The sequence below is a fragment of the Vombatus ursinus genome, unplaced genomic scaffold, assembly GCF_900497805.2.
Source record: "Vombatus ursinus unplaced genomic scaffold, bare-nosed wombat genome assembly UNPS02011613.1, whole genome shotgun sequence".
Classification (NCBI taxonomy): Eukaryota; Metazoa; Chordata; class Mammalia; order Diprotodontia; family Vombatidae; genus Vombatus; species Vombatus ursinus.
The window spans coordinates 2,800,984-2,813,842 of record NW_020951391.1 but is presented as its reverse complement, the minus strand read 5'-3'; the positions used below and the strand labels follow the sequence as shown (position 1 = coordinate 2,813,842).

The window sequence follows — 12,859 nt, the reverse complement described above, 5'->3', positions numbered from 1 at the left end:
GGCCATGTCCAAGCTTTCTTTCAGGAATACCTATACCCACAGTATGTTCTTAAAAGGTAGAGTAGAGCACGAAAAGCATTTATTTTGGGTTTACTGTGCCAGGTACTAGGTGCTAAGGATACAAAGAAAGCAATGTTCTTCCTGCTTACAAGGACCTCACATTCTAATGGGAGTGACAACATGTAAATACTTGAAAACAAGATACCTACACTGTAGGTGAAAGGAAATCTCAGAAAGAAGGTTCTGGGGTAAGCTGGTAAACTGGGGGAAGCCTACAGAAGGTGGAATTTAAATTGAGTCTTGAAGGAAGCTAAGAGGTAAAATGAGGAAGGAGAGCATTCCAAGCATGGGAAATAGTACAAATTCATGGACTAGAGAAATGTAACTGCTTTTCAAGGAATTTACAGTGTAATGGAGGGTGACGTACACAAATAGTTAAAGTTGCAAAGGAGTAGTGAAGGGAGGTAAGGTTTAGAAAAAGATGACTTTTATCTGGAGGAGCAAGGCTTCCCAGAGATGTGGCATCTGATTTGGGCCTAGAAAAACAGGTTTCTGAAGCTCTCTAGGTAGAGAGGAAGTAGTAAAGAAAGACATGGAAATGGGAAAGGACAGGATGAAAATAAGGGCCAGAAAACAGACCTGTTTGATTGGAACAACATGGATTATGTGAAGAGGAACAGTATTGAAATAAAGATTGATGGTTAAAGTGTAGTCAGATTATGGGAGGCCTTGAATATCAGGGTCAGAAGTTTGCTTTTTTAGGGAGGCAGTGAGGAGCCAGTAAAGATTTCAGAGTAGAAGAGTGGCATGATCAGATGCAATGAAGATTATTCAGGTGGAATGTGGAAGATGGATTGGAGGCAGGGAATCCAATTAGGAAGCTGTTAAAATAATTGAAGATAAATGCCTGAACTAGATTACTTCGGTGGGAATGGAGGAAGACTGGATATGAGAAATTTGCACAGGTAGAAATTATTCAACTTTACTGTGGGGAGTGAGAAGAGATATGAATCTAATGTGGCTCCAGGGTTATACACCGAGGTGACTGACATAAAATTAGGTCCGGGGGAGGCAGATTTAGGAGGTTAAGGATGAGGTTATGAGTTCAGTTTCAGATATGTTCAATTTCAGGTGCCCAGCCAGAGATAACCAGTAGTCAGCTAGAAATGCATGACTGGTGGAAAGAGGCTGGGTGGGTGGATTGGGGGGGGGGGTGCCCACCAGGTGAAAATATTTAGGAGTCATATGAATGGAGGAAGTAACCATGAACTGGAAATGGGTATACCAATGAAAGGGTATAGAAACACCACCTATGTTTTGTAAAACCCTAAGAAATACATACTTAAATGGCTTTCAAACTGACCTACCATTGGTACCCAATAAAAAGATACCCAATCTTGCCTCCATCCCCAATTCCATCTGTCAAGTCCTGTCTCCCTTCCCTTAATGTTTATCTCCATTTTCTACCTTTTAACTTCACTCTATTAGTCTTTGTCTTTACATAGTTTTTCCTAACCATTAAGTCAAATTCCTTCCCTTTGCTGTGGGCCAGAAGCACAGACAAAATGTAAAGTCAGCCTTTCTGATGTTACTTTCCTGGTAGAAAAATGCCAGGTATCAGGATGAAATTGCTAGCTACTATGATGACCTAGAAACCAAAATTTTCTTAGTTCTGGATTTGACAGTAAACTGAATCTCCTTGAGTGCTATTTGATTGTTCTGATTAGACTAAACCAAGATGTAAGAGATTGGCAACAGCCCAGGGAACTACCTTACCCCTGGACCCCCAGGAACTAACTTAGACAACTGAATGACACAAGGATGAGCTGATTTAACTTTCCATAGCTTGTACTGAGCTGTCTCTGTTTCACTGGTCCCTTATCATGTAAGTGCACCACACAATAGGCTCTCACCTCTGACTCATTAGTGGTGGTCCACTCTCAATTTTTCTCCATTTTCTCTCAATTATTCAAATAGCACATAGATCCAAGAGATGTCAATCCAAGTACTGGATAATGTTATATATTGGAGTTTATTGCTTCTCTAATAGGTTACTAGTGTTAAAATTTCATATTACATAGACTGGACTCAAGGGAAATTTGACCTTGAGTTAAGGAAATTGTAGTAGGAGAAGGTGGAAAAGAAACAACTCAGAACCTTAGGCTTAAAACTCTAATTGGATGATAAGACCAAGAGAACTGCAAAGGATGCTTCCTCAGGTCGCCAAAGAAATCCCCAGGAACTCATATCTGGGGAAGAAATATTGTGGACTCTTGGAGCTTATGTTTAAGAAGACCTGATGGGAGTGGGTATCCAGAGCTACAAAAAGAAGTGACTAACATAAGCTTGTTGTTCAGTCATTTCCAATTCTTCACGACCCCATTCGGGGTTTTCTTGGCAAAGATTCTGGAGTGGTTTTGCCATTTCCTTCTCCAGCTCATTTTACAGATGAGGAAACTGAGGCAAACAAGGGTTAGGTGAATTGCTCAGGGTTAGACAGCTAGTAAGTGTCTGAGGCCAGATTTGAACTCAGGAAAATGAGTCTTCTAGACTCTAGGCCTGAACTGTATCCACTGTACCACCTAGCTGCTCCTAATTTACAAGCTAACCCCTCCCCCACAAAAGCCTTTGCTCTTCCATTCTAAATTCATAAGTTTGTTTGTTTTTCCTCAATACTGAGAATTCTAGCTTGGCTTTGTTTTTGACTCTGAGGAAAGTTCCCCACATTTTGCAGGTATCCAGATGGTAATCTTCACCCCTCCCACCTGGAAAACATCAGATACCTTCAAAGGTTCATCTGAACACAAATTTATTTAATGGAGGCGAGGGGCAGAGGGAAGGGCTAGCAAGTGGCAGAGCCTCTGCTTGAGTTACTCATGTGGGCAATGGTAAGCCTAAGTGGAGAAGAAGCCGCCATCGTTCTTTCGGGAATAGCCGCCATTGGTGGCTGCGTTGTGAGGGGCTACTGCAGAGAAATGAGACACAAGAGTTGGTAAGCTGTGATGCTCAGGTCAGCTGCCTTCTCTCTGAGAACCCCTGTCACCCCTGAGGTCTCAGTGCATTGTTGAAGGAGACTCCTATTTCAGTTCAAGAAGCAGCCAGTATAGCAGTGCTTTGCACAAGTAAAAAAGGTATAGCAGTGCTTTGCACAAGTAAAACTTCCCCCTGCTGTAAAAGTAATGTCTGCTGCCTTTCTTCAGTTCTCATACTGTGCCCATCACTCCTGGGTACTGCCTTTAAGGTTAATTTTCTGTGTAGCCATTTGTCTCCTTGGGCTAGATTGAGCCAACCCATATGCTCCCCAGACCTCATTTTCCCCAGTAGGTGGCACCACCAGACACCACCTAACTCCCTAAATGTCTCCATCACTGCTTTCAATAAGGAAAGCATATGGCTTAGGGACCTTTTTAAAAGACAAACACTCTCCACATCCACCTTCCCAGTTATCAACTAGCCTCACCTATGGTCCCTTGGACACTGTGGATTGAGTCCTTCTTGGGGCTGACCCAGTGTCTCATCATTGCTCGAGTAGTAATGGGAGGTAGGGGAGGAGGAGGCAGTATCTCGTCTGGGTACTGGAGTTTGACAGATCTGGAAGAAACCGGGGAAAGAAGCCAGAGGAGGGTCAAATGCAGCAGAATTCCAAAGCTGACCCGTAAGAATAGCATTTCAGAAGCTCAAGCTTCATGTGATCAGTTTTTTTTTAAACTTCAAAGTCACTTTAAATTGTGATTTAAAAACCCTCATATACATATATATTTGTATATATTTTTGCATACATTTTCTTGTTTGATCCTGTGAAATAGACAGTGTAAGGATTTTCATCGTCCTGCCCACATGAGGAATATGAGGAACTGAGAGGCAGGGTGGAGTAGTGGATAGGGCAGTGACCTTAGAGTCAGAAAATTTGTTTTTTTCAGTGTTCTCTGAACACTCACCAACCGTGATCCTGGACAAGTCATCTACCTTCTGTAGGCCTTGGTTTTCCCAGATGTAGAATGAGGGCATTGGATTCAATGACCTCTTAGTACCTTTCCCTCTCCAAATCAATGATCCTATGAACCTCTGACTGGCTCAGGTTCATACAATGATTAAGTGGAAGAGGAAGTGAGGCATAGTGGATAAGGTAGGACTTGGATTCAAATCCTGTGGATCTAAATCTTGATTTTCTTGGGGGAAAAAACAATGAAGAGTCTTAGTATAGTGGCAGGAACTTTGACCTTGGTGTTAGGAGACCTGAGTTCAAACCCCAGATCTGACATGATTAATACCTCTATGTTCCTCTCTACCAATCAGGTCCCCTTCCAGTAGGGCAAGTGCATTTTCAATTCTGTTTTTGTATCCTCAGGACCTAGGCCTTACATAATAGTAGTTCTAGGTGTTTGTTTAATTGAATTGCAGAGTAAACATTTTTAAAAATAATTTTGCCCATTCACCTTAGGCTAGTCACTTAAAGTCTCAGTCTCAGTTTCCTTATCTGTAAAATGGGAATAATACTACATGTACTACCTTTTACAGGGTGATTGTTGTGAAAAAAGTGCTTTAAAATGTTGAAGGTGTGTATAAATGAGATTATCATTTATTCAGGTTAGGCTAACCCAAAGCTAGAGAAAAATAATTTTCAGTCCTCTGTATCTTGAGCTTATATGTTCCAACTGATGCCAAAAAAAAACTGGAAATTGATTGGAATTGATTCCAAGGGTATTTCTGCTGAGCAGCTAGACTGGTGGTGTAGCAGGTATCCAGCTAGACTGGACTGGTGTATAGGCATATCTAGCAAGGGAGGGCACAGAGGGATTTCTGTCCATTTAAACATTTATTGAAAACCATGAAAAGATTATACCAGGTGTGTGTGTGTGTGTGTGTGTGTATACACATATATAATAAAGGTACACATACAAAATATATTTGTGTGTATATATATAAATTAGAATATTAATTTTTTTCAGGCCAACAATTTACCTTTTGTGATCCTATTGCAGAAATAATGTGGCCTAGTGGATGGGACTACTAGATTTGGGGTCAGAATGTCCTAAGTTCAAATTCTCTTTATGGTACTTAGTGTGATCCTAGGCTTTAGTCAACTTCCCTAGGATTTATCTACTAAGTGATAGAAGGGTTGCAATCTGCCAGGAGTTCCCTAGGCTGGAGAAGTCAGATCCTTCCTGATAAAATTCTTGGCATAATTATACTGTGATATTGAAGTGAGAAGGTGATATGTAGATTCAGCAAAGAAGCTTGGGGCCAAACTTTTCCCCTTAAGTTACTGACTGCTCTTATTAGAATTCACTGTCTGATCCACTTACCCATGGGTATCCTTAATGGTCTCCTGATGGATTAGTGCCTGTGCCTTGTCCTGAAACAATCCAGTATGATGATTGTACAAGGATGTTATTCGGAAATCCAAGTCATCCAAGGGGATCTGCAGTGGAGGCCAGCAGGACAGTTGTTTATAGGCCTTTTGCTCTTACCAAGCCCTATTCCTCTTTACTTCTCCCCCAAAGAGCTTAGTAGGGACTCTGCTTCTGCTGAGAGCCAGCAGCAAGTCCTTATACAAGATGTCCCAAAAGTCTCAGTGCTATTTAAAGCTCTAATAGCTTAAAAGCTGTTGCTTTGAGTTCTAATAGATTAAAACGGCACTAAGACTTTTGGGACATCCTGCATAAGAGGCACTCCTCGATGCTTAACACAATAATCCTTTAACTTTAATTAAGTTTGATTTTCTGATTTAGATGAGTCTAATCCCTACTCCCCTTTCTAATAAAGACCCCTGAGAGGATTTTATAATTGACTTGTACTGTGTGAGATCAATATTAATCCATTCCATGGTTAGGCTCCTCTTGCATTTTAGCCAATTGAACATGGGAAGTCCACAGAAAGACAGTGACTTGCTCAAGGTGAACCAGAGCCAAGAACAGGATTTACTCTCGGTGATTCTTTTTCCAGAAACCTGAGAATGAGGTGGGGAGTGGGGCAGGAGAGTTCTGGATTACTTTTTTGGTAGACCTTTAGATTATAGATAAGGAAGGACAGACCTTCCAAAAAGGTCCAAGTCTGACCATATTTCCTTAAAAATTGTTTTCCTAATGGTTCCAGGACAGGAAGAAATGGATTCTTAGTTCTCTGTACCTCTGGGTCATAGAAATATACATCCCGCCTGATACTGGCAACTGTGGTAGTTGCATAGAGCCGGTTCCAAGGATCCTGCTGCTGGATAATATGGGTTGGGCTGGTGTAGGGGGTTTTCTGTAAGACACAAATCACAGCCATCAGAGGGCTATGTCCTGGTGGTTTTCATGACAGCTCTCCACTTGTTCCTCCGCATCCAGAAGCCGAATCTCTAGAGTTAGATAAAGGATGACAATTGTTGCCAGAATCCAGAATCTTGACCCTTGAATGTTTCAAGTCTTGATAACTGGCAGAATGATAGTTATCGTACAATGAAATAGGGAAGTCAAGAAGAGATGCTTGTTTGACAATAAGGTGAGTTTCAAGTTAGAGATATTGAGATTTGTAGTGACAGTATCCAAGTGTAAATGCCTTAGTAGCGGTGATGCAGCTACAGTCTAGAGTATGGAACAGTCTCTGGAGATGTAGATTTAGGAGTCAGCTGCAAAAAGGTGATAATTGAAACCATGAGAGTGGTTGAGCTTTCTCAAAGAGAGGAGAAATGAAAAAAGCAAAGCAAAGATAGGAAGGGAGAAATTCATGCAGAAGTTGGAAGACCAAACAAGAAGTGGTAAAAGAGACAGGAAAAACAGGATAATTTGTCACAGAGGCAAAGGAAGGAAAAAATTTTAAATGATGGGGCTGGTCAATCAGTGTCATGATATAGATATATCAAGAAGAATAAAAAAAAATCTCATAGGATAGGAAAGAAAAAAACTTAGGGAAGCATCAAAACATAATTAATACCCTAACTACAGGTAAAACCCCATTATCTTATAAGCTAATATAATCACATTAAAGCTAAGTATACCATATGGTCATGAAGTTATTTCAATGCCTGCTTTTTACCTCTCTAGAGCAAAAGTTTCTGATTGTGGGGGCAGGTAGATGGTTCAGTGGATAAAGCACTGGCCCTGAAGTCAGGAGGACCAGAGTTCAAATCTGGCCTCAGACCAAACACTTGTCACTAACTAGCTGTGTGACCCTGGGCAAGTCACTTAACCCCAATTGCCTAAAAAAAACAAAAAACAAAAAACAAAAGTTTCTGATTGTGAGCTATGTGCCTAAGCATTAGGAGACAGAATAATCTTTGTTTTTTGCCATAATGTAGCAATTCGACCTCAGACACTTGACACTTAACTAGCTGTGTGACCCTGGGCAAGTCACTTAACCCAATTCCCTCACCAAAAAGTAAAAAAAGGGGGGGGGAGCCAAGATGGCGGAGTAAAAGCAGTGATTTGCTTGAACTCTCTCCCAAAATCCATCAGAATACCTGTAAAAAAAATTGCTCTAAAGTAGCAATTACTCTAATTTCTCTTATTCTTCTCCACTTCAAGCATCCAAATCACTTCAGAAAAATTATTTGAATTCTGAAATAGTGCCTTGCATATAGTTGGGCTTACTTCGAATTCAAATTGGCTACTCTATTTGAAACATTGTTCCAGGACTGAGGATGCAAAGACAGACACTGTTCCTGTTCTCAAGGATCTCAGAGTCTAATGAAGAAGGAAAAAGAAATACACAAATATTTAATATACTAGGGTACATGAGAAAATGCAAGAGAAAAATCTTTGCAAAGTCCTATGAAAAATTAAGGGCCTTGACAAATGTTTGTTGTTGCTATAACATTTTAAAAATCCAGGAGTTTGGAAGGATTGAAGGATAGTATTGAAAATACATGTATGACTCTTTTACCCTGTTTTAGAGCACTTCCTTTCACGGCACTCCATTATTCACTCCGAATGACTCAAGGCTGAAGTGATAGGATACTGAGATATGAGGGCCTTAGGAAAACGGAGCTAGCATAAAGTCACATTGCTTTAAACTGAATCTTGCTCATTTTGGGGTACTATAAGACCTGTTACCCAAGAGTGCATCTCCAGGATACCCCATGAACCCATCAATTTCCAAAACCCTACATAGGAAGACAAAGACCTTGATAGCTTCCTCACAGGATAACAATAGTGGTCGTTTATTTATAAATAAGTTTTCTGGACCGCTAAGCCTTCCAGGTCGGGGAGTTTATGACTATCCTGATGTTATACAGCAGGTCAATAGTCTGAACAAGGACTCGAACCTGTCTTCAGATTCGTAATCTTGTGTTCTGTTCTTTTGCCCACACGTCTCTCTGCCTTGTAGAAAGGAAATGAAGCCCACTCCACCCCCATCCCAGATCCCTGGAGATATACCTGGGAGTCCCTTTTGCCCACGTGGGTATCTTCAATCTGGAACTTGGGGGTTTGTATAGCGACTCGAGTAGGCGGCATAGTGAGAAGCGAACTCTGTCAAAGCGCGCAGAACCAGCCACATTAACAAATGCAGATCTCGAGTGCCACTTGTTTGGAATCCCACGCACGGGTTGCTAGGCGACACCCCGCCTCCTCTGTGACTAGAGAGGCCCCTAGCGGCAGGATTTGAGCTAGTCTGAGTGACGACACATCGCTGCCAGAGAAACTTTGCGAGTTCAGGGGGTGGTGGGGAGTGGGGGTTAGGGTTGTTCAGTCGTTTTGCATGTCCTACTCTTCGTGATCCCATTTGGGGTTTTCTTGGCAAAAAATACTGGAGTGGTTTGGCATTTCCGTCTCTAGCTTATTTTACAGATGAGGAAACTGAGGCAAGCAGGATTAAGCGATTTGCCCAGGGTCACGCAGCTACTAAGTGTCTGAGGTTAAATTTGAACTCAAGTCTTCCTGATTCCAGGTCTAACGCTCAATCCTCTGCACTGGGTTAGGGAACGGTGTCGCAAAGGAAACCCACAGCTTTCCAGGAGTCTGCAGGAGAATTTGCCTCACGTGGAAACAGACAATACACGTCTTGAGATTTCTACTTTGGGAAAAAAGTCACGAAAGATGGTGTGGAAAATTATTTTCCCTATATAGGAAGAAAATGACATTTCTGCCCTTGGCAAAGCTATTGAGGAATTCGACATAGTTACTTGTATTTCTCTAGCGTTGTAAGATTAGCAAAGCACTTTTCTCAATAGTCCTGTGAGGTGGCTAGTGCAACTATTTTTATCTCCAAATGGGCAGGGGGAACTGAGACTCAGATAGTTTAAGTGACTTACCTATGGCCACATAGTGAACATCAGAGCCACAATTCAGATGAATAAATGAATAAAACATTCTAAACGCAAAGGATACAAATAAAAAAGTAAGATAGTCTCTGTCCTTCAGTAACTAACATTATCATGAAGTAGACAACACATGAAAGGTTTCAGCTGCAAATCAGATGGAAAAATTCCCGTGGTCCTTAGAATTTATCAGCAAAGTAGATAGTAATGCCCCTTCTTTAATGTCATTTCCACTGATAAAAATCATAAGTTTCTAATGTTGAACCACTGGACCGTGCCAAAGACTTGAAAAACAAGAACTTTCTTTTCTTAGAGCACCTGCATGAGCAGTTGCCAGGATGCATTTTCATGAAAGTTGCTTCCCAGGATGATGGCTCCGGGCACTGAAGCATTACTATTTATTCCCAAGGCCCTTGGTTGAATTCAGAGTCCTAAGCTGTCTCCATCAGGATAGAAGAGAAGATAGTGATCAAGGTGGTTGTGGTAGTTTGACTAGCCTGACACATGATGCCTCCTGTCTGTCCCTCCCTTGTACTCTTGTTCCCCCAAGGGCAGAGGTATTTATTCGCACTAGAAAATGTCCTGTATTTTGAAAGTAGAGGGGCCGCTCAAACTGGACCTGTGATTTCACAAATGGGATAATTATATGTAAACCACTTCCATAAATGTTAGTTATTATTATTGGTTTGGGGTACTCCCAGCAAAGAAATTCTCTCTACTAAGGCTGATCAGCAGGTCCTCTGTAATTCCTAGTCTGAGAGTTATCTGGAGCTGGGAGAGACAGAGTCACAAAGCCATATATGTGTCACAGACTGGACTTCAGTCCGGGTCTTCTTGACGCCAAGGTCGGCTCTCCATCCACTACATCAGTTGCTTCTCAAATGGTAGCCCGTGCTTCTCCCAGCCTTTGGAGTGAAGGAAAGAAGACTTTCAGAAGCAGTTCCCTAAAATAGAGAACTACATTACGTAAGAAGCCGCATTTACACACACACACACACACACACACACACACACACACACACACACACAACTGATGCACCTGGACCACGAGCCAGTAGAATTTTTGTTTAATGTCTCAAGCTCCACTTACAAGCGCAGTTTCCGTGCCTGTTAAGCCGTTTGTCGCCCTCCAGCGCGTGCCCTCCCACGCGGCGCGCTTGCCTGGGCGGTAGCTTTGGCGGCTGCTGCTGCCATGGCGACGGGCAGGTGAGCGGCGAAGGCATCGCGCGTGGTCCCTTTCCCACCCGCGCGTAAGGGAGGAGGAGGCGGTTGCCAAGGCGACGCCAGTAGAAGGAGGAGAAGGGGAAGGTGGGAGGAGGAGGATGGGCGGCCCTGGGCTAGCAGCAGGGAGGTGACTGAGGCGAGCCCAACCCCTTGCATCCTCCCCCCCTTGTGCCTCCCTCCCGGTTCTGCTTCCTTCTGCCAGCAGAAGCGGTGGCGGCAGCCGCACCTGAGGCTGAGCTCTCTCCTGGCGGCGCTATGGCTAGAGCTGGAAGCAGCCTCCATCCTTCTGCCAGAGACTGGGACAGAACTGAGAGGCCTCCTGCTGTGTTGCTACTGCTGCTGCGGCTGCTCTGGGCTGGGGCTGCTTTCCAGGTGGCTCAGGGAACCGAGCTTCACGCCTGCGAAGAGGTACCATCGCCTCCTTCCAGATGTCCCCTCCTCCCCACTCCCCTTAGCCAGAGAGGAAGAGTCAGGTGGAGACTTCTTGGGACTAAGGCACCAGCCACTTTCAGAGGCCCAAAGAGTTTGGGTTCCTGGGAGAAGGGAGGGAAGGTGGGACAGACTGTGGCGTCATAGAAATGTCAAACCCCTAGGGGTCTTAGGAAATAGAATATCTTCACCCTTCGGTTGTCCAACCTCAGCTCGTCAGTCGCTCAGGAGTAGAGGAGCCTGGGCCACTGGAGCAGGAGAGAATGAAAGGAGGAAACGTCCTTCCTCTGGAAAGTAGGGGAAAATAATCAGAGTGGTTCAAAACAAAGGGCTAAAAATATGATGGAGCCTCAGAAAGAAGAGGGGTGAAGTGATAGGAGAATGGAGTTAAGAAAGTGGAAGGAAGAAGGCAGAGTGAACTAGTTGACCAGTTTACATTTTCAAGGGAAGAATTGGGGTGGAGGGGAGAGAAAAGAGAGCCAGAGTCACACCCCCCCCCCAAAAAAATCACTTCCGCAGGATTAAATCCAGTAACTTTTCAGGCTGGGAAATGGACCAGGATCTTTCCTCTCTGTAGCTTTTAAGGGAGAAATTGCTTTGTTTTGCATCTGGCCAGGATACTATCTTCTTCCAGGTAGTTCTCTGAGTTCTTCCAGTATATTCTCAGTCAATCTCTACAGCTTTTCTGGATTTCTGAACTTGCCTAAAAGCTGGATTTTCTAAATGTTTCTGAAATGTTGGTAGCACAATTTACAATTTAGTAAATTAACCAGTTAACTCTTGACCAATTAACTCTTGAAATCCTTTTTTTTTTTGGTATAGGAATAGTGAATGGTGTTAGAAGTAGCAAAACTTCTTTAGTTTCTACAATAGTGAAATGACAGGCTGATTTTGGTTCTTCTTCAAGTAACTTTTTCTAACCATATGGCACAGTTAGTAATAGAGCATTTACAGCATTAGGGGAGACACAACAGACATTGCTCTGTAATCTCTGTGAAATGTTAACTATTTCAAAACAGGTCAGGTTCCAAATTGCAAAAATAATTGCAAATCCCAAATTGTACATAACATTTTATGAAACTTTTTTATTTACCGGTGATTGTTGGATAGACAAAAGGAGGACACTTTGGGGTTTCATTCCACCTCCTGGTAGTTTGTAAGTCTGCTGGCCAGGCCATGAAAAGAGAGTTGAGGAGTTTGAGATGAATTTTTAAATGAATGTGCTCCCCTTTCACATATTTAATTATCCTCAGGATCCAGTGTAAACTGCTCTGTTTGGCATTTAAAGTTCTTCATAACCTGGCTCCTTTCTTCTTTTCCAATCATTTTACACTTTATTCACTTCCACCATTTCCACGATCCACCTATTCTGCCCTATTAGCTGTTCCTCTTGTAAGACACTCCATCTCCTGATCCTGTGCTTTTGTACTCGCTGTCCCTTATGCTCTGTCCCCTCATTTTTGCCTCAGTTCCCCTGGCTTCATTCAGTACTCAAATTCAGTACCTCAAAATCCACCTTCTACAGCTCTTTTTCTGTTCTCCCTGAGGCTAGTGCCTTCTCTGAGATTATCTTTCATCCATTTTGTATGTATCAATATGTGTCTAGTTATTAACATATTGTCTTCCTCATTAGGATGTATGCTGTTTGAAAGAAGGGAGCATGTCTTTGCCTCTCTTTTTATAATCTGCACTGAGCTAGCACAGTGTCAGGTACATAGTAAGCACATAACAAATGTTGTTGAATGACTGATATTTGAAGATGATACTACTAACACATTATCAATGTGATATAGGATTTGATTTTCTTTTCCAGCAATGATCATGGATTTCAGTCAGCTGTCATACTCTCACGAGATACAACTAGACACGTACAGCATATGTCTTAAGAGTTTCTTGGCCCATAGAGATCAGATGCCCAATTTAAGCGTTAGCAGCACTCTATGCTAACTGACTTAGCCCAGACAAGTT

The 12,859-nt window shown here is 42.6% G+C and overlaps 2 protein-coding genes across 3 annotated transcripts in view; one reads left to right on the top strand and one right to left on the bottom strand.

The window, feature by feature from the left end:
* Positions 1-2,792: 2,792 nt before the first annotated feature.
* On the bottom strand, positions 2,793-8,494 carry CUNH1orf194 (chromosome unknown C1orf194 homolog). Of its 2 annotated transcripts, none has more exons than XM_027856805.1 (5): positions 8,358-8,494; positions 6,130-6,246; positions 5,307-5,422; positions 3,461-3,591; positions 2,793-2,965 (listed from the first exon to the last, which is right to left on the bottom strand). In XM_027856805.1, the coding sequence occupies exons 1-5, from the start codon at positions 8,433-8,435 to the stop codon at positions 2,895-2,897; spliced, it is 513 nt and encodes a 170-aa protein (XP_027712606.1). In that variant the 5' UTR covers positions 8,436-8,494; the 3' UTR covers positions 2,793-2,894. The 2 variants fall into 2 exon arrangements, with proteins under 2 accessions (XP_027712606.1, XP_027712607.1); XM_027856806.1 differs by having other exon boundaries at positions 2,793-2,962.
* A 2,175-nt stretch (positions 8,495-10,669) lies between these two features.
* KIAA1324 (KIAA1324 ortholog) overlaps positions 10,670-12,859 on the top strand; it is a 106,100-nt gene continuing 103,910 nt past the window's right edge. Inside the window, exon 1 of the mRNA XM_027856804.1 lies at positions 10,670-10,870. Coding sequence (XP_027712605.1) covers positions 10,718-10,870 — 153 coding nt within the window. The 5' untranslated portion in view covers positions 10,670-10,717. The remainder of the gene's footprint in view (positions 10,871-12,859) is intronic.

What these genes read in the sequence shown, in the direction of transcription:
- CUNH1orf194 (XM_027856805.1), bottom strand. Translation starts at nt 8,435, where the DNA reads ATGCCGCCTACTCGAGTCGCTATACAAACCCCCAAGTTCCAGATTGAA. An exon ending in TATATTTCTATGACCCAGAG is followed by an intron (nt 5,423 to 6,129) that starts GTACAGAGAACT and finishes CCTCCACTGCAG; the next exon opens with ATCCCCTTGGATGACTTGGA. An exon ending in CAGTGTCCAAGGGACCATAG is followed by an intron (nt 2,966 to 3,460) that starts GTGAGGCTAGTT and finishes ATTTCTCTGCAG; the next exon opens with TAGCCCCTCACAACGCAGCC.